The following is a 20,232-nucleotide window of genomic DNA, read 5'->3' on the forward strand; positions in this document are numbered from 1 at the left end:
CGAATTTAATCTTGTATTCTTTTTTTTTAAAAACAATTTTAATCCGAGGCTCATAACAGTACGCTTCGCTGAAATTTAATGTTTCACCCGCGCAAAACCCTTTGAAGGCTTCCATATTAGCCGCCGCCTATTAGCATAAAACCCATAATGGCACAACCTAAGCTTTTAATTAATTACTGACCAGCGACGGAAGCTGGAGCGACGACGGAACGAAAATTTCATCATCTTTTTACTCCATTTGCATATTACACGCCCAAGTTTACAAATTAAACATATCACGAAACAAAAATTGGTACACCAATTTTATTTGAGACAAATGAAGTAAAGTGCTTAAATTAAACAAACAATATTATAAGCTCAAAATAAAATATATAACAATGAATCTTAAATAGTTTAAACCTCTGAATGTTCAGAGTGTTAGTGTTCGTAGTTTAACCTTTCATACTGAATTTTGAACAATGTTAAATTAAAATGCTACAACCTTTTTTCGCAAAACTTTTTTGTGACGTTAGTTAGTGAATAACAAATCGATGTTTCGCTATTTTTTGCCTAAACTAACAACGTACTGCGTCGAAAAACTCATAAATGTTAAAGTAAAATAAATGAAAAAGCGTCCACTAAACAAACAAGCTCCGGAAAAACTAATTTATGCGGCGTATTCACCAGAGTAAGACGCGCTCGGAAATCTCTCTTTTATGTTTCGGCAAAGATTTAATATAAAAATTACTTTTGGCATTATCATGTGAGCTCGGTGGGCGGCGCGCGATTGCTTCACGAAATCTCGAGACCATGAGGGGCTTTGCTCTAAGATTATCTAAGGCGTGACAGACGCTCTTGTGTTTCTTTACATAGTGATCATCAGAAAACACGTGTATTTTGATAAATTCCTTTATAAATGTTGATTGTTTGGATAAAGTGTGATTTGTGGGTGTTTCCAAGTTTAATTTATATTAGCATATTTTTATTTTTATAGTATTTAAAAACGAATTTTATCAATAAATGTCTTTTTGTTACAGAGATATATAACCAAAGTTTGAGTTTCTTAATTTCAGTTATTTCATAAATATAATAGGAGCATATAATATTTGATAGCAAACTTTTGCTTCGTTATATTTTATTAGGAATTCTCAATTATTTTCTCTCTTATAGTTGAAAGAATAGAAGAGTTATTCATTTCTAGCTATCAAATAAAAGAAGGAAAAAGTTGTAACATGTCGCAGCCCTATTTATGACCCCGATCTTTGCGAAATCTTACTTTTATCGCGCGTCGCATATGTAGACGTTTGATACCGCTCAGCCCCTCATATTCCTTTGATTATTGTATTACGAGCGAAACGAGGGCACGAGGAAATGTGTATTGTGCACTTTTTGTAACGCGCCTTAATCTATTTATTGTCGGTGGGCGAATAATCAACGATGTTTCGCGTTCTTGAATGTACAAGAGGAGGCCTTGTTAAACTTGTCTCAGATTTGACAGACTTTGTGTCAATGTTCAATGAATTTTATTCGAAAACTTGGGTTTTTATTTACTTTTTTATTTGAAAGATATCAAAGAATGTTTGTATACTTTGTCATTCAAAATTCTTGAGTAAATAGCATTTCAAGTAAAGGGTCTTTTACATTAAAATATCAAAAATAAAACTAACTAAAGTACAGTAAAATATAAAATGTTTGACAAGAATTTAGAATAACGATCTATAAACATTTACTTTAGAAAAGAATACTCGTAAAATATTTTTGAAGTTCATCTCGTTTATCATTAAGCAAAAATAATGACATCAATCATTCGTAAATTGAAAATACATCAAATCCACATAAGGAAAGGAATGAAGAGATGCAAAATGAGCAATATCGCCTACAGCCAAGAACAAATAAACGTCAATGCTTAAGAATAAATCTGTGTTAGAAGCACCGGGGCACACGCGTGTTTATATGAAGGGTGAGTATCGCTACAAAGGAAAGCAATTTAACAAAATAAAAAATGCTATATTAGAATCTGAAGGAAAAAACAAATGATACGGGAAATACTTAAATCACCGCTATTGATGCGGAATTGGAAATTACGGTCCGGGGACGAAATTATGTGCCCGGAATATCGTAAAATAATAAATTGAGTTCGAGAAATAAGGTTCATTTAATGGAAAGGACATTTTTGTGTGCTCTTTTACAAGAAACAAGCTGTAAAAGTACTACAAAAAAATAAATCTACTATAAGCTGCTTAACAGATGTAATAAAATTAACAAATCAATAATCTACTTTCGTTGGATATCATATTTCAAATCTCAGCAAAACAATTGTATCAAAATGTTTACATTACTTGTAGTTGAAACATTATCTGTCGAAACAAGAGTCGTAAAGAAATTTTATGTTAATGTTTATCGTTTGAAATTGAACTAAGCCGCGCTAAGTCTCGCGTTATGAACAAAATGTAAGTAAAATATGAACTAAGTTATGGAAATTACATTCAAGTTTCGAAAAATTATAGCCTTTGTCCCTATTTTATCTTACTTTAACGTCGTAACAGCGCACTATCGAAATTGGCTTCGATAAAATTTGCGTAACGTCACCCAATTGGAAATAAATTCATATAATTGCTTATTTAATGTGACGTCGCTTTATATCTCATATGCATTACGACTTTGCTTTCAATAAAAATAATTTAATTTTCCCATCACTTCGTTTTCAATCACATTTTCCTTAATATAACCGATCGGAGTAGAGGATTTATGTAGTTTTCTGATAAGAATAAAATTTTAAAATGCAATCGTAAAGCATAAAGAGACAACTAACTTAAATCAGTAGGTAAATATAATAAAATAGGAGTTGGTGATATCTCAAAGTTATCACATTCGTAGACGATTGAAGTAAACTAGAGTCATAAACTTAGCAGTGACAACATATTTCGTGAACGCGGGACTTTTATTAGACAGCTCCAGATGATCGCAGGATCCCCTCCTTTCCGCGGGAATTTAAACTTGAGCTGTGCCGGTATTGCGAAACTTTTAAGCTCAGCGAAAATACACCGGAACGCTTTCAAAAGAGTAATAGTAGTAAGAGACTATTTTCATCAATTCACTGAGAACGGGATTATGTTCACACATGGGCGAGGCACTTGCCAATCAGAAGCCTTTGAGACACTTTATAAGGGATATGAAAAAGTCCAACTGCGAAATACGTTTGACAAATCGAATGGAATGGGACACCTGCCCTAAAGTAGTCAGACCCTTGGAGATTGCATTCGTCGAGCTAGAAAAAGTAATCTACATGTTTACCTCGTATCACATGATGCTTTGAAGTTGTAAATTGTGGATTTTCCTATTATATTCAAAACAAATTTTTAAATGTTTCTGAAAGAAATATTGCTGGACAGATTTAAATAATTACGTGGGTTGAAATAAGGTATACTACATACGTAATTCATTTTACTATTTCATTGTAATATAGAAGAGCAAACGTTTGCATTTTACGACAACGTCCAAACAATTTATATTCGCGTCTTGTAGCGACTGTAAAAGTTGACTGTTGCAGGATTGCTGTACCGAATTTGTCCAGGTGTACAATCTGATAAGCAGACAGTGTCTAATCAAAGGGACGTTTTCTGTTTGTGGCTTGTACATGCAAAGAGTTCAACGGACTAGAATTATGGAAAAACCACATTTAAATTGGATGTTTTTGATCAGATAATTCTAGTGTTCTGTAAAGATTAATTGCGATGATTTTTTATTGTTTAAATGACCGTATATTTATGTTTTGTGGTATTTTAAAAGCTTTTTATGACAGATAACGTAAACAAAACCTCCTTTCTGGCTGTTGTTACTAACATGATTTGCTAATGTCGTTACTAATATGATGAACCTAAAGTTTGCGTTAAAACTACTGGTACAAAAATCTATATAGAGATTCTTCTAATAAAATACTTATAGAGATTCTTCGTAACTAATACAAACAATTCTTATGCTTCTTATGAATTTCAAAATAGAAATCAGATACAAAATAGAGTAGTTCAAAAGTAAATAAACAAGATACGAGTAAACAAATGAATTATAAAACAAGTTGTAAGATCTTTGCCGTTTGTATTCTATCTCGGGTAAGATACAAAGCAAAATGCATAACATGAATATTGATTTCGCCTTTGAATAGAAATATGATATTATTATGTTCCAAAGTAACTATACAAAGTGCATTTAAAGCAAGCGTCTCGACTAGTTTAAGTCTAGACAAAGCGAGTTGTATAAGGTTTGCTGCCAATTGCACGCCCGAGACTATCCCGCAACTTCTTCTCTATTTAAATATTTCCTTGCAATTAATTTAATTTAGTTAACAAAGAGAAGCGCTCGGGAGAACTCTTATTCACAATTAGTAAGACATCCCAGAAAATCTTAACAAGCTCCGCATCTTTGCTTCCAAGTGACAAGTATTTTGTGAGAATTCTGATTTTTTTTTGTTTCGTTTTATTTCGTCTTAATACTTTTTTAATTAAAACACTCGAAAGATAGACTCAGTTCATTTGGAATTATTAAAATAAGAGAGTAAAATAGGAATGCAATTTTTTAAAAGTCTCCGCACGACCGACATTGCTATTGTATTCTTGAAAATACTTTTTCTTTATTTGCTTTCTTGAAATATCTCTTAAACTTTTCTTTTGTTGGAGGTGGAATTAAATAGTTTTTTTTTGTACAATAGACATTCTTCGTTCATAAACAGAATGTCTATTACAGTCTGTTTATACTTGAATTTAATTTAAAATGATTAATTTTCGTATTAAGACAACATTAACTTAGCTGTTTTAGAATAGTATTAAACCAGTTATAATAGGAAAGTTACAAATAAGCAAGTCTCTTACCAAAGTTAATGAAAATTACCCGAAGAACATAGTGCATTTGAAATATTACTGAGGTTTATCCCCATTGATTATGGAGGAAAACACACTAAGGTACTTTAACATATTAGCACAGGTCTATTTTAACGGTTAAAATAAAGCTTAACTTTTATTCTAATAAGTTTTTAAAAAATACTAAGGGCCTGTCCCACCACTGGCTGATAGAGGCTTAGATAGCATAATAATGACGTCACTGTCAGATAAAGGAACAAAATCCGATATGTCCATCACATATTTTACACTTTAGATTGTTATCAGACAATTTACAATTTGGTGGGACAGGCCCTAAGAGGTTCACTGAAGCTTTGTAGTGAGATATACGATTATTATGCTAGACTGTTTATAGTCGATCAATATTAAAAGATACGATAGCCTAATGGTAAATGCACACGAAAAGTGTGGTATGCATGGCTATGTGTATACCGTCGCCCTGGGCGATGCGATATCGCGAAATTTACAGCGCAGTAAACCGTAAATACATCGCGAGCCCACGGCCATCAATTGATCTTCCGTTCAACATGCCCCTTTTGTTTTACACAAATTACGATTCAACGCATGATAGAACGCTTCTCTCTTTTGTTTCAATATTATAAACTCTAACTTTTTTTTAATGAGGTGTATTTTTTAAATTTCGTTATTTCATTAGTTAATTACTTCTACAGTTTCTTATCTCTACACTAATATTAAAGGGAAATTCTTTTGAGATTTGTATTTTAGTATGTTTGAAATAATTCAAAAACTACTGGAACGATATCTAAAATTGTTGCACCATTAAAGCTACGTTATCACTATGTAACATAGTCTACATTTTTACTAATATTTTTTATTTTACGGCGACGAAGTCGCGAGCAACAGTTACCATTGAAGTTGCTACATCATGTTAAATAAATGCTTACTTTGCCTTTCGTATAATACTTGATACTCATGTACAGATATTACGTTACAAAAAAGTAATACGCGTCATCAAATCCTGTAATGAATTCCGGAGACACACGAACAATTGGAGCCCTTCTTAATACCACTTTTATTGTCGCGACCGTAAATGCCGACGACGCTTATTATTTTCCCGTCGTAAAACAACAAAATAATATTGTAACAATAATCACAGCCCCTTTCTATGCGCCGAATTCTCACAACACCACATTTTATTACGTATTATAATTCAGGCATCCATTCAACGAACACACGAGGGCTTTTATTACTGAAAACTATACGATGCAAATATACACAGTTCACTAATCCGATGTTTATATTATGCTCAATAATCATCTACAAGTTTTGTGATAGGGATTTATGCTGGGTTGATAAATTATCCATTTATTTCATCACTAGCTGTTGCTCGCGTCTTCGCACGTGTGAAATTTAAAAATGTAGCTTTTATTACTTGTAGATAAATTACCTTTCTAACGGTGAAAGAATTATTAAAATCGGCCCAGCAGTTTTTGAGTTATTTCAATACATACAAAAATACAAATCTTTCCGCTTTATAATATTGGTTTAGATTACCTACTGATTCATTGTTGTTGATTGAGCTGAGTTTCATAGAAGTAAAACTCAAGTTTCGTAGTTCAGAAATGCATTTCACGAAGTTAACGACCAAAAACACTAACGAATGATTTTTTCACATACTAATATATGTAGCAGTTATTTTTGAATAGTTTTTTTACTTTCAACTCTAATCTTTTACAGACGCACAAAATGAAGACTATCATTTCTCTTGCAACTTACCTACAAGATGTTTTTAAAAATGTTAGATTATTCCGTTTAAACGTTTGCATCGTCGCTATCTTGCAGTAGACGGTTTCCGCACACTCGACTGCACTCGGTGAGTTGTGCACTATTCTGATGCGAGCATTGATGTTTGAGACATTCTGCTGCAATAAATTGATACATATTCACCAGTAATTCTGGGACATCTCTCAAATATATGGTATTTAAGATATCTTTACTGAGATTAACAATAATTTGGTTGCTTTATTTGGTTAAATATATACTTGGTTAACTGTTTTATTCGTATCCTACCAGTGTTTTTTTTTTTTTAAATGAAATGAGTGATTTTTATTTTACTTTATTTATTTGTTATTTAAATTTATTTATTTTGAAATACGCAAATTATAATTTCAAATGTTAATAAACATAAAGTTAATTTATTTTAAATGCCAAAAGCAATAAAAGTTTAATTTTGTACTTGTTTAAAATAGCTCTATAGAAAGGACATATCGCAACATCGTATATGAGCGAATAACATTAATGTAATTGAGTGGGTTTGTAATAAAAAATCAACTTTAAATGTATTGTACGAGAACACTATTTTCAGTTGGCAAATAGAATTTGGGGCGGAATGTTATCTTTTTCGCGTCCCAACAAATGAGAAAAAACTGGGGTCCGGCGGACGAACTTTTTAATTTGTAATTACAGGACAGCGTCCAAGCTTTAAGCATCATTAACTTTTTTCGTAAATGTCTGGCTTCTATGGGTTCCGTTCTATTGCAAAGGAAGAGGACATTTTATTATACGTCTGAATTAAAATTACTCTCGGATTAGATGAACGAACCAAGTATCGTGTGCCCTTATAAGAAAATTCTTTTCTGAAACAAAACTGGACCTTATCGTATAATATCTTTAGGAAAAAGATTCGACCTTCGATAACTATATAATAAAACCAAACTGTCTTAAAAGTGAAAAAGTGTATGCATCTTATGTCTATAGAATCATCTAGACAGTTTTAATACAATATTTGTTTAACCATTTTACTGTTGTAAGATGGCAATCGATTTACTAAATAATTTTATTCAAAGTTTCTAAAGGTCAAGTGTATTTAATCCCAAATAAAATATTCAAAACTGTGACATTTTCATATCAAAGTTACATTATATTTAAGACGCACGTACTTGTAACTCGTAGATTAAAATGAATCTCAAACGTAGCTTTGATCCTTCAATGATTGCGTCGCCTCACAATAGATCAAATTTAGGTTCTAGCGAAAAAGACGCGCACTCAAAATCTCATGACGGCATGTTTAACTGGGAGATACTCGAAAAGTCGGAAGCCTCGAATCACATCGTTAGCAGATCGTGTCTGACGACTTTATTGCAAGCCCAAAAGTATTGGGAGACTCGAGTACTCTTCACACCTCCCTTACGCTAGTTATCACATTTTTGATGTCCCTTTTTGTACATTCTACGGGCTTTTGTGTGCTCACTTTAAACTTCAAATGTGGGTTATGAGAAATGACATATTTCTATTTTACCTTTACTAATATCAAAGGAAAAAAATGTATTAGGAACCGACTTTTTAACACTTAGATGTTTTTAATTTGGGAACAGACTCTAAAAGTAAATTTATATTTCCATTGGATTAATAAAATTAAAACTTAGTAACTACATATTACTTTGTTAGTGTTCCAAACATTGTATCATTTTAATCTCGTTTTTAGGATTACGAACTCCCACTATACGACTACATAAGGCCCGGCAATTTCCTAAAGAGCTATCCAGTGTCCGCTTTGATTTTCCCTCTTGCCGAACTGAAGTATCTTGCAGGACACGCTTTTTCAATTTGTCAAACGAGCTACCATGTTAGGATCTGTTACTGTCCTAAAACTTTATACACTACAAAATTTCTAATGATCGACAAAAGTTGAAGGTTTATCCGTCCACGCAGAATTAAAAAAAAAAAAGTAGCCTATGTGTTCTTCCAGACTATTTTCTACGTTTATGCCAAATTTCATCGAGATCCTAAAAATTTAGGCTACAAACTCTAACAAACATCTATCCATTTAAACTTTTGCATTTATAATATTATTAAGAAAAATTATAAAAAGCAAAGATTTGTATTTTTGTATGTTTTGAATTATTTAAAAAGCACTGGGCCAATTTTAAAAATTATTTCACCGTTAGAAAGGTAATTTATCTATAAGTAATATGGCGTATATTTTTATTATTTTTTATTGAGCGGCGCGGGCGTAGTCGCGAGCAACAGCTAGTTTGATATAACCGTTACTCATTTACAACGCTATACTCTATGCATACTCGTAATTATGTTCAGTGTTAGGGTATTGTGTAACATAATACTATACAATTATTTACACACCGACTGGATTACTCATCTAAGCTTAATCTCTTGTTATTATAACAATTATGGCATGGGATTTCTTTTAACCTTGGAGTAACAATAATTATATAAACAGTTATATGCAGACCTTCAAAACAAAGAATGGAATAGAGCCTACAAAAAATTTCATTAGATAAGACAATTACAAATGAATTGCTAATATTTTACTGCAGGAGTCAAATCGCAGTTTAACTTCCCAGCAGAATATGCTTTTTTACTTTAATACTCTTAATGGGCATACACAAATTAATTCTGTAAGCAAAACACAGCGTCGGTAGACAAGAATGAAATGAACAAAGACATGCAACGTAAGCGGGTCTCATAATTCCTCGTATAAACCCTTCTTCTTAAATTAAAGCATTTCCTTTATGCTGAAGACTCGAGGCAGACGTCAAATGCATTGTTTTGTGACCCTCACAATGACTAACGCGAAATTGTTCTCATCGCACCGTGAAAACACCCTCGCAACGAAAAGATCATTATGACTTTATAAACAGCAAACACAGTCTTATCCAAGTCAAATTCATATTTTAAAAGATGCTTAAAAATTTTGAAACCATTATAGTGACTGGTGGGCTAAAGATTGTAGAATAATTAATACTTTTTAAAATAAATCGAGTAATTTCTTAAAGTAGCTTTGATAGTTTAATTAAAAGAGAAATGCCAGTGGTTTATTAATTAAAACATATTTTTTTAGGACCTTTGTTTTTTTTAAATTTCAGATTAATTTATTCAAATTGCTGATATGTAGATGCTAGATTTATGATTAATTGCATATTTATAATAATTAGTTATAAATTTGAATTTAGTTAAAATTTCCGATGATCTAAGAAATTAACAGGTTTTAAATTTATGTGTAAATGAATATGTTTTGTTCGTTTGTATAGACAGACTTATTCGTCCCACTATTTAATATTGATAAGTTTTTTCCATCATCATCTTCCTGTCCTTATCCTACTCCCGTTGGGTCGACTCAACATTATTTTGTCCTCCAAGTTAATTTCCCGTCAATCCCTTCTTGATCGTGTCACGCAATCCATCCATTATTTTCCCACAATTAATAGAATATTTAAACCCTTTATTATAATAAAACAATGAAAATAATATATTTCAACTCTTTATAAACTTTTGCCAATATAATTAACATTTCAATATAAGCTTTATAAATATATATTAAGTTAGGAATCTGAATAATATTACAATTTGAAAACGCTGAAAAGTTGACTAAGTCAAATCCAGTATTTGCATTTCACAGCTAGCGACCTCTTCAAGTGCCCTGTAATGATATTTTCACGTATGTTTCTTCAATTTTATATACTTTAAGTAAAATTTATTCTGAAAACTTAGTCAAATGACTCTGAATTTCGTTTTCTTTAGAATTTGTCTTTTTAATAAACTTAATTCAAATTTAAAAAAACATTATTTTTTAATATATTTATATACAATCTTTAGATTTTACAGTGCTTAATTTTTTTTAAATATGCACAGAAGTAACTGAATTTTTACTTTATGACTTTTCTATATTACTAGTGTATTTTTAAAACCCATTATTATGTACATATATCTATAGGTTTTACTGTAAAGTGGAGTTCATACAATTAATGACGGCTTAAAGTTTTCCAACGCTGACCAACGGGAGGTATGTCTGGAACGTCCACGGTTCGGGAAAAAGTTAATAACGCCTGACGCCGCCCGCGCCCCCTATCCGCCGCAATTATAAAATTTATACGTTCCCTAATACCCTTGTTTGTTTTCTGTTAAATTATAACAACGATGTGAAGACTTTATCCATTTATTTTAATATTACCCTATTTAAAATTTTTAAACCTCAATACAAGCACAACAGGACAAAAGGTAAATTATTGTGTTGTACATACGCTTTTAAGACTAAAAGTTACCTCAAAATAAACCCGGGAAAAAGATTCAGATGGTTTAAACAATTCATTGCTTGTAATGTATTCAGGTTCTAGACGTTGACGACCAGCATAACTGGTTTCTATGGAAATCCAATTCAGATATAACCCGCGCATAATGTACATTATTATCAACTTTGATATCCTGTTTTGATGAATTAAATAAGCAATATCAATTATCGAATGTTTAAATTAAAAAAGTCAGGAGTAAAATATTCTCAATTATTATTTCTTTTTGTCCTTTTCCGTTTCCGTAATAGATATACCCAGAACATAACAAGAGAGTTGTTCGTCGTTTTCATTCAATACAGATAGTATCACTTCATATTCCCCGCAGAACTCGACACACAGGAAATCTTTAGCAAATTCCAAGGATATAAGCAGATCTTGTATGGGATAAGTTTTCTGAAAAAAAATTATAAATCATTAAATTATACGATTTTTCTTTTATTAATGTCCTGAATCATTGCACAGAACAGTTCTCTTTAAGCTTTAGTGCATTTTTTTCATATAACTGGAACTACTTCTATAAGAACCTTAGAAATCAATATCGTTGTTAACTTTTAGAGCCCACGCACACCTTTGACTAGTCTATCGCACAACTGTTTAGTCGCGTTTGGATTCCTATCAGCTTATATGGATGTGCGTACTACTCAATTTTTATTTGTGCAACTAAACATTTAAATTAGCTGACAAACAATCGACAATCGCACAACAATTTTGCGATAGTTTAGTAAAAGGTGTGCGCCCGATTTATGCATATAGTTTTACATAATTATTATTTGGGTATCCTTTGTAAAAGTCCAAGTTGAAAGAAATGACTTTGTTTAAGAATGTTGGAATAATGCTAAACTTACCGCAGACACAGGGCAGTCGGACACGTTCATGCTGACGACCAGCGGGTACCACGGCGCTTCCTCGCTCTTTAAACTTTCACATACATCGGTCACTGAGGCAAATGTGAACTCCTTACCCACTTCCATTAACTTCCAAACTTCTATGCTTATCTTTAAGAATAAAACCCTCATTGTATTAAGTATTTGTGAGTGCCTAGTTAAAATTTTAAATTTCTGACGATCTGTATTACTTTTTATACAAAAAGGCAGATTACGTGGGGTCACAACTTTGACCAAACTATTGAACAACTGTTTAGTCGCGCTTTGATTCCTATGAGCTCATATGGTGTGCACACTATTCGATTTTAGCTGGCCACTAAACAGTTCTTATGTTTGTCAGTCAAAGGTGTGCATCCGCTTTCAGTAGCTCCTAGTGATCAAACTAACTATTCTGTGGTTAGGTTAGGTAAGCTAGTTGCATCCCTTTCCCAAAAAATCCTTTGGACTCAATCTTCAAGAGATGTTAACTTTTTCAACGATCTCCAAAATCGGCAAAGAACTTAAGATAATCGAATGCAATGGCTATGCGTTTGAAGGAATTAAAGCAGTTTAAGCTTTTATGTTCTATATTCAAAAAGTAAATTTGCCTTGCCTTGTATCCTTTCTCAATGTTTTGTGATATTTCCATGACACCACTGACGCCGAGCCCGCCTTCTGCATTGTCGTCTCCCTCTACCAGGCCCAGTATAAAACTTTCACATCTTATACGTTTATTATCAAAGTCTTTACAACTCTTAAAATCCTCAGAGAATTCAGCTTCATAAACAACCTGTATAAATTGTTTGATATTTTAAAAATGAATAAATATTAGCTTTTAATGCATTTAGCCATGAAATCGGAAAAATATTAAACTGGTTTACAAAAAGTCAACAAGTTTTTATAGGATTATTAATAATAAAAACATTGGCTGTAGTAAATCATCATATATAAATAGTTTACGGCATCTGGGATTTACCAAAAAGATAACCTAAACGGTAAGAGAAAAATCCGCATTGATAACACAATCTCATATTTACTTTACCCGTTAACCTTAGTAATAATTCCACTCTTTATATATTTTCAACGAGTTTTTTTTTATGAATTTGATTTATAATTTTGATTGTTAAGGATTTTTGCTCTTCCGATTGTAAAGAAATTACTAGGTTACTTACTTCTCCATTAGCTCGTAGAAATACAAATTCAAAATATATCAAAATCGAAATTAACACTTTTATCGAAATGTGCATCATAATAGCAATAATATCTCGGTTTGAAAAATAAATATGTCGTTATCATTTTATAGTTTTTATATGGTAAGTGATATAAATCTTGATTGTTCAGTCGTAACTCATGGGATGAAAACACACAATTAACAAGCGTTTGTCACGCAATCATTCATTGCGTATCTATAAGGTTATCAGCTATAAATCCACTGTCATGACCAATAAACTGAGTTATCGAATCAACAAACTAACGTCAAGTTTGTCTAAGCCAAGAATTTAGCGTACCAATTCACCGTGGGTAACTACGGCCTTTACGTCGAACGCGATCGACAGAATATCGACGTCAAGGGCTGGAAGCAAAAAACCCAAAATAGACAAACATAGATAAATTTAGTGGACCAAATACAAGCTCACCCGCGGCTATAGCCTCAGATGATGAAAATATTAACCCTTGATCCAACGGAAAAATTGTAGCAATAAATTTATGTTACCAACATACTAAAAAAATCGCACGTATTTTTTTTCTAGACTAGTTCAGTAAATATTTTTATTAGGTCTTCGTCACACTGGACACTATCGATTTAAGGGTTTTGGATATCTTATATCATTGTCAATTTAAAAGACAATAAACACAAGAAATACCACAAGATTACCTGGTTTGAGAATTAGAAAGATAGAGAACTTGACGAGTCAAATGCCCAAAAATATGGTCTACTAATAAAACTTTATGCCATTTTATGAATTTTTATAAATGTATTCTGGTTACGTGAATGTTATTTGACTGCATTCAGTTGACTGATAAACTATAACCTTTTCTTATCATTATCACTTTATAACAAAGTTTAAAGACTTTGGAAAACCCAACTCAATTCCGATAAGAATATAAAAATAAATGGCAGTTGTGACGTCACATTTCACACAACTGGAATGAACTAGGGGTTGTTGTAATCAATACAAAGGCGGTATATATTTCATATGAAACAAACAAATGGGGCAAAAACGGGAATATATCATTTCCATTATAGTAGTTTTATGTAAATGACGCCTACTTTTAAACTGTCGTAATTTTTAGATTCCGATTGGAGTTTCCCCTGTTCGTATTTGTTATCTTCCAATGGAATAAATGAATCTATTAAATACTATGATTTACGACGTGTTTTCAAGTAACTTTTCTATTCTTTTTCACGAATCCTGCACAGTTATATCGAAACTTTTCAAATATGTCCAAATCAATCCTAATATCTATCCCACAAGTTTTATATAATTAGATAGACAAAAATATCAGTTTTTGGAAAATTAAAGAACGAAACTTTGAATTTTGGTCACCAGGCGTGCATAAATTTCTAAGGGTAATAGATTTAATTATGCGCATAGAATTGGCACAGCTCCACTTAATTTGATTGTCGGTGACACCTATATGCAAATGATACGCTACGACTAATTGAATACCTTTGTACGCTGGAGTATTGGGGATATGAGATGACTCTTGGCTTCCTTTCCCTTTCATAATATCATTAGAATTTATTAGACCCTCACATTTACAGATGAATTTGTTTTATTGTCCATACTTCAACAGCTTGCAAGAAATGGTTAAACAGAAAATGAGAAAACATATAATCTTTTCATATTTTTATTAAGACTAACTTCTTAGCACGTTATACGGAAGGTATTGTTAATTCATGTACTATACAGGAAATTGTTTCATCATACAATTACGTATATGACGTAATATTTTTTTAATTTAAACGTTTGAAGAGCGTATCGTTTCCTTAATCCAAGGCAAGTATTTGGCGACCGATGAGTAGACGCCGGGCCATCCATCTCGACCACAGCCATATCCAAAGGAGACAACACCCACTGATTCCCAAACACCATTTGGTCTTCTCCTCATCAACGGCCCTCCAGAATCCCCTCGGCAAGCGTCTTCAGCGAACGCACCACCAGCACAGATCTGTTTATCAGTTAATTCCGCGCCGACCTTCTTGTATTTCTCGAAACATTTCGATTTATTGAATATCGGCATGCCGAGCTTTAGTTTTACTGGACTGCGAGTTCCTGTGAATCATAATAGGAATTTAATAAAATCCAAACTAAGCAATTATTGATAATACAAATGACATTAAATTGGAACTTAACAAAATATTATTTATTATAGATAAACATACCGAGTAAGGTTTTTCCCCAACCAGCAACGTACACGTCAGAGCCTTCAGCGAGACGCAAATTGGGATCTACCAAGCAAATAGGTTGCACGAAGTCTACAACAAAAGAAGAAAAAACAAATATTAGATGGATGAATTATTTAAACGTTAAAGAAATCGCATTTTGATTATACATACAATTGTATTTAACGCGCTGAGAGAATCTTACAACAGCAATATCATCTTCCCTGTTAATTTTTCCGTCAACAAAACCAGGGTGGGGGAATGTTGACATAATGGGGACTTCTTGGTAGGGGTCCGCGCATTCTTTGTCAATGCAGTCGATTTCACTTTGAATGTCATATTCACCCAAACGAGCAGATTTCCTTTAAAGAAAGAGGTACATTAGTTTCACGCTTAACTCAATACGTATTGTGGGTGCTACAAAGTATCTACTCACAGTTTTCCGACGGCACTTTCTATTTCACCAACGACGCAGTGAGCAGCAGTCAGCCCATATCGATTGTTTACCAAAACTCCTCCACATTGATAAGACATCTTTCCTTCCTCTGGAAAAAGAAATATAAGATTAATTTTTTACCCTAAAACATATGCAATAAAACACAGATTTTGATTTATGGTAATTGTTTCAGGGTTGCGCTACCAACTATTTTGTGATTTTGCAACTTCAAAAAATTGTTCTTAGCAAGAATAAAAGTTATTTTATATTTCACCTTACTTTAAACTATCTATGCTGAATTAGGGAGCATCCATAGTCAAAAAATGTTCGTTAGCTACATAAATCAAATTACTTGTTAAGTATCCCATAAGTATCATCCACGGGTATTCATCTAAATCTGTGAATTGTCCGCCATAAATTCGATCTCCGTTTGTATCAATGCCGCACTTGTCCTGTGGCGCCGGATACGAGTCCTCTGGAACCACGGGGTCTATTACTCCAGGAGCAACAGGCGCCTTTGTTGTCCGCGGGGGAGGCACCTGGTGACATAATGAGCTTGTGTAATAAATGAGTTAACACGTTACTGCGGCAAGTAAAATCATAATTCTTCATCCTATGCGGCGGCGGGCCAAAATGCGCCCGCAATGAAATTTCCGTCAGTACATGGCAGGTCTTTCTAGACCCACCAGCACTGGGATAGATTAAATTGCTATAAGTTTGTGGACACACTATGTATACATTTTATGCAATGTATACAGCTGGGATAATAGTTTTGTACTAGCAAGAAGGGTATAGTTTTCTTAGTCCACACCAGCTTAAGTACCGCGTCAGGCCGATATCGACCTGTTACGCAGTGAGCGTGTTAAGGACGACTTAACTCATTTTTGATATTCCAGCTTGTGTAATATTTGAATAAATAGATTATAGAAATACATTAACTTCAAATTTCATTAGACACATTACACTACAGCAATTCATTTGTTTTACTCTACTTCAATCTACGAGTATACCCTTAAGAAAGTTCCTCATACATACATACATAGAAAGCATACATTTTACAATAGAGTTATTCTTACCGTAGTAGTAGGCCTCGTAGAGGGAATGGGTCCGCAGCAGACCCGTGGCACGTAGCCCTCGAACCCGCACTGAGACTGTCTAAGGAAACTGACGACAGAACTTGGCAAGGGCCGAGTCTCAAACGCGCTGACTAGTTCCTTGCAATCGTACAGCGAAACACATTTGCTCGTAACCCCGAGTGGCGTCTTGCATGATTCTGAAACTGTGAAATAAATACGTTTAAATATGCCATTTTGTTTAATAAATAATACATGAGAGGAAGAAATGCAATCTTGTAAGCTAGTGATGTTACCCTGTTTTACACCTAATCTCAAAGAAAGCGATAAATCTTACTAAATTATATTAATAAGTCCTAAATAATCTTCTAGATTCTATATTATTTAATCTATTTATAACAAGTTATTTTTCATTTTTATTTGCATCCGAGCCAAAATTATTTATGATCTAAATGTTACGGAGAATCTATCATACTTTAAATTTCTTCTAGTTTAACAATAAACGTAGATTTATACTACTACTAAGAAAGAGATTTGTGACATAAATGTCTATGATTTGTGGCCATAAAATACTGCATCTTATTACCTAGTATTATTTCCTACTATTTTCCTTATACAATCAATTTAATAGCTGTATACAATGATCTCAGTGCTAGAATACCATGTTTTGACATTTATTACGATATTCCCAGCATCGAGAGATAACTTTTGTTCGACATTGGATTGGACAAGCTACATGTTATGCATCCCTGGTTTTTAACTTCTGTGAAATACCAAACAAAAACAGAGGAATAATACTTTTAAATGATGAAAATATCTCGTAAAAATGCAATTCATCGTATTAAATACTGCTAAATCTAGATCTGCTTATTTTCCAAACGGGTTCAAATTGCATTTTGTAGTATTCTCAACATATTCAATTAGCGTATACTAATCGTGAGTGGAATCTTTATTTTGTAGAGGTTATTTATGGCAACACGAATATAAGGAAAATCTATCTTAAGCGAAACAAAGTTAAAACTTGCTTGCATGAGTTGTTTTATTGTAACTGAGTAATAACCTGTTTTTTGTCAAGACAATGTAGATTTGTATTAGCTAAATGATGTTTAAAGTCGACTTGATAGTTATCAAATTTATTGATAACAAAGAAACAATGGTCTTGCTTTTTACAGTTTTTACAGACGGTGTAATATCAAGTTTATTCACCGTTTTAGTTTGATTGCTATAACATAAGTAAGACGGTTGCTATTAGCAAGTCGTTTCGAACAAGAAACAGGAAAAAAACATCCACAATGGCATGATCGAGACACAAGCACGTTACATCGGAATCCTGTTTCTATATTCTACTGCGTTTTGGCTCGACAAAAATTAATTTCTTAGCATCTATTATAACTTAAAAAAGCAATACAAATATAACTGGTTTCGTTGTAAATATAACGAGTATTATTTTAATGTCGGAAAACTTCATCTTTGACCTTATGTGAAGATAAAACACGAAGTCATCTTAAATTGTATTAACCTCACTTACCTACGTAACTCCACAGAAGGGACAAACACAATACAGCTATTTGACACTTCATGTTTATTACTATTGCACTAAGTTTTTAATTACAATTCACTAACATCACTTTTAATTGTATTAAAAAAACTTTGATATGTATAAAATTACAAGACGGCACGAGGAGCCACGTTAGTCCGCTATACTACACTGGTTTCTAGAGGTCAACTTCACAATATTTATATCAAGTCAAGATTCGCTTAAGTACAGTCAGCAAATGAATTTGAAAATATCATTGAAGACGTAAATTTTAATGACAAACAATATTTTTCAGTGTTTTAAGAGTTTCAGAAATGTTTAATTATTTAGCATTGATGCATTTAATTGGTAAAAATAAACAAAGAAATAAAAAACAATTGTTTAATCGTGAACTAAATTTCTTATCTATTAGTAGTTTAACAGTTTTTATAGTAACCAAAACAGCATAAAACTATAGATAACTGCTACCATAAAAAACTAAAACTAATAAAGGGTATTTAATTATAGACCTAGTCACAATGTTTTTTAACAAACTGTTTGACCCCGTCTCGTAAGGATGACATACATTTTTTTTTTATTTTTTTAACAATAAAAAATAAAGTGTCACTGAGTGATAATTTAGTTTTCAAATAGTTAAAGAATTTTCAGAATAAATCTAGTAATTTTTGGGTTTACTCGTTACATACAAAAATATAAATCTTTCCTCTTTTGGTAAAATATGAATATAGATTTAAAAAAAATGAAAAGGAACATACAGACGAACTGGGTACCTCCTTCTTTTGGGAAGTCGGTCAAAAAGTTTATAAACTAAATTCAAAGTTGTGAAACATGTTTTTGTAAATTTATTTTTCTATTTGTTTAATTAATTTGCAGTCTGTATACATGGATATATACACAAATATGAGTGTATTTATTTCTATCTGGTTTGTTTGCATGCGTCATTTGTGGTTTTACCAGTTTCTGTGGGACATGCTAGTACAGAAATAATACAAGCATTTTCCTTTAATAATTTAAACTGAATTTTATTGTTTTTGGTTGATTTGCGTTACAGTTTACTGCTTAATGTGGTTGAAACGTTTTATTCTACTACTAACGCCATCTATATATTCCCGTGCGGCTTCATCCGCATGAAACTATGAAATTTTTATATTATTATATACATTTGTCAAATTATCAATAGCAAATGTCAAAATGACATGACATGACAAACCTTGGCAATCTTGCTTCCATGATGTTGGCAGTAACTTATGGTCTCTTACCCACATTTTAGTTTTTATCTAAAATATTTACCTCCTTAGTTTAATGGCATTAAAATATATACAGCCTAAAGATTGACGTAAGTGTTTTTTATTAAGAAAAGAATTGTTTAAAAATATGCTGTAATTGCTGACATCTTAGGCAACAAAGAAGTGTGTGTTTACGCTTTATTATAATAGTATAGATAAATTCGTCACTAGAGGTTATGTGATTTATCACTTAAAACAATAACTGTGATATAATTCAACTATCAGTAAATTTAGTAAATAGCAAATACATGTGAGTCTTCATTCACATCTGTGTTATTTACTCTAAATACCGCTGTAATCGACCCAGTGCCCAATCAAGCAATTCGTTCACAAGTGGGGCGCAATTTCCTTCTGCAATTCGGTTAAGGATTAACGACATTAACTTTCATGTCTCGTCTGCTAATTGCGTTTGGATCCCCAGTTCCTGTGTCATTTTATTATATACTTGTTACCGAGCAAATCGTCTATTGAGAATTAAGTACATTACATTTCTATGAGAAAAATCTGCTAAGTTCATGTATGTAGTCTATGTAGGTACCATATACCATTGGAAATTACTTTGATAATTATATCTATAAAGACTTCACGCACTCATCTATACTTCTATACTAATATTATAAAGAGGAAAGATTTGTATTTTTGGATGTATTGAAATAACTCAAAAACTACTGGGCCGATTGCAAAAATTCTTTCACCTTCAGAAAGCTATGTTATAAGTGAGTAACATGGGC

General features: G+C 32.5%; 2 protein-coding genes across 2 annotated transcripts; both read right to left on the reverse strand.

The window, feature by feature from the left end:
* Positions 1-11,131: 11,131 nt before the first annotated feature.
* LOC106101963 lies at positions 11,132-13,031 on the reverse strand. Its single transcript, XM_013281354.1, has 4 exons — positions 12,954-13,031; positions 12,395-12,571; positions 11,764-11,913; positions 11,132-11,311 (listed from the first exon to the last, which is right to left on the reverse strand). Exons 1-4 carry the CDS (start codon positions 13,029-13,031, stop codon positions 11,132-11,134), a joined length of 585 nt encoding a protein of 194 aa, XP_013136808.1.
* Positions 13,032-14,618: 1,587 nt separating this feature from the next.
* Positions 14,619-18,375, reverse strand: LOC106102045 (serine protease easter-like). The gene is made up of 7 exons (XM_013281451.1): positions 18,207-18,375; positions 16,682-16,884; positions 15,958-16,144; positions 15,606-15,714; positions 15,344-15,531; positions 15,170-15,262; positions 14,619-15,059 (listed from the first exon to the last, which is right to left on the reverse strand). Exons 1-7 carry the CDS (start codon positions 18,256-18,258, stop codon positions 14,746-14,748), a joined length of 1,146 nt encoding a protein of 381 aa, XP_013136905.1. The 5' UTR covers positions 18,259-18,375; the 3' UTR covers positions 14,619-14,745.
* Positions 18,376-20,232: the final 1,857 nt, after the last annotated feature.

The sequence above is a fragment of the Papilio polytes genome, unplaced genomic scaffold (assembly GCF_000836215.1).
Source record: "Papilio polytes unplaced genomic scaffold, Ppol_1.0 DF823934.1, whole genome shotgun sequence".
NCBI lineage: Eukaryota > Metazoa > Arthropoda > Insecta > Lepidoptera > Papilionidae > Papilio > Papilio polytes.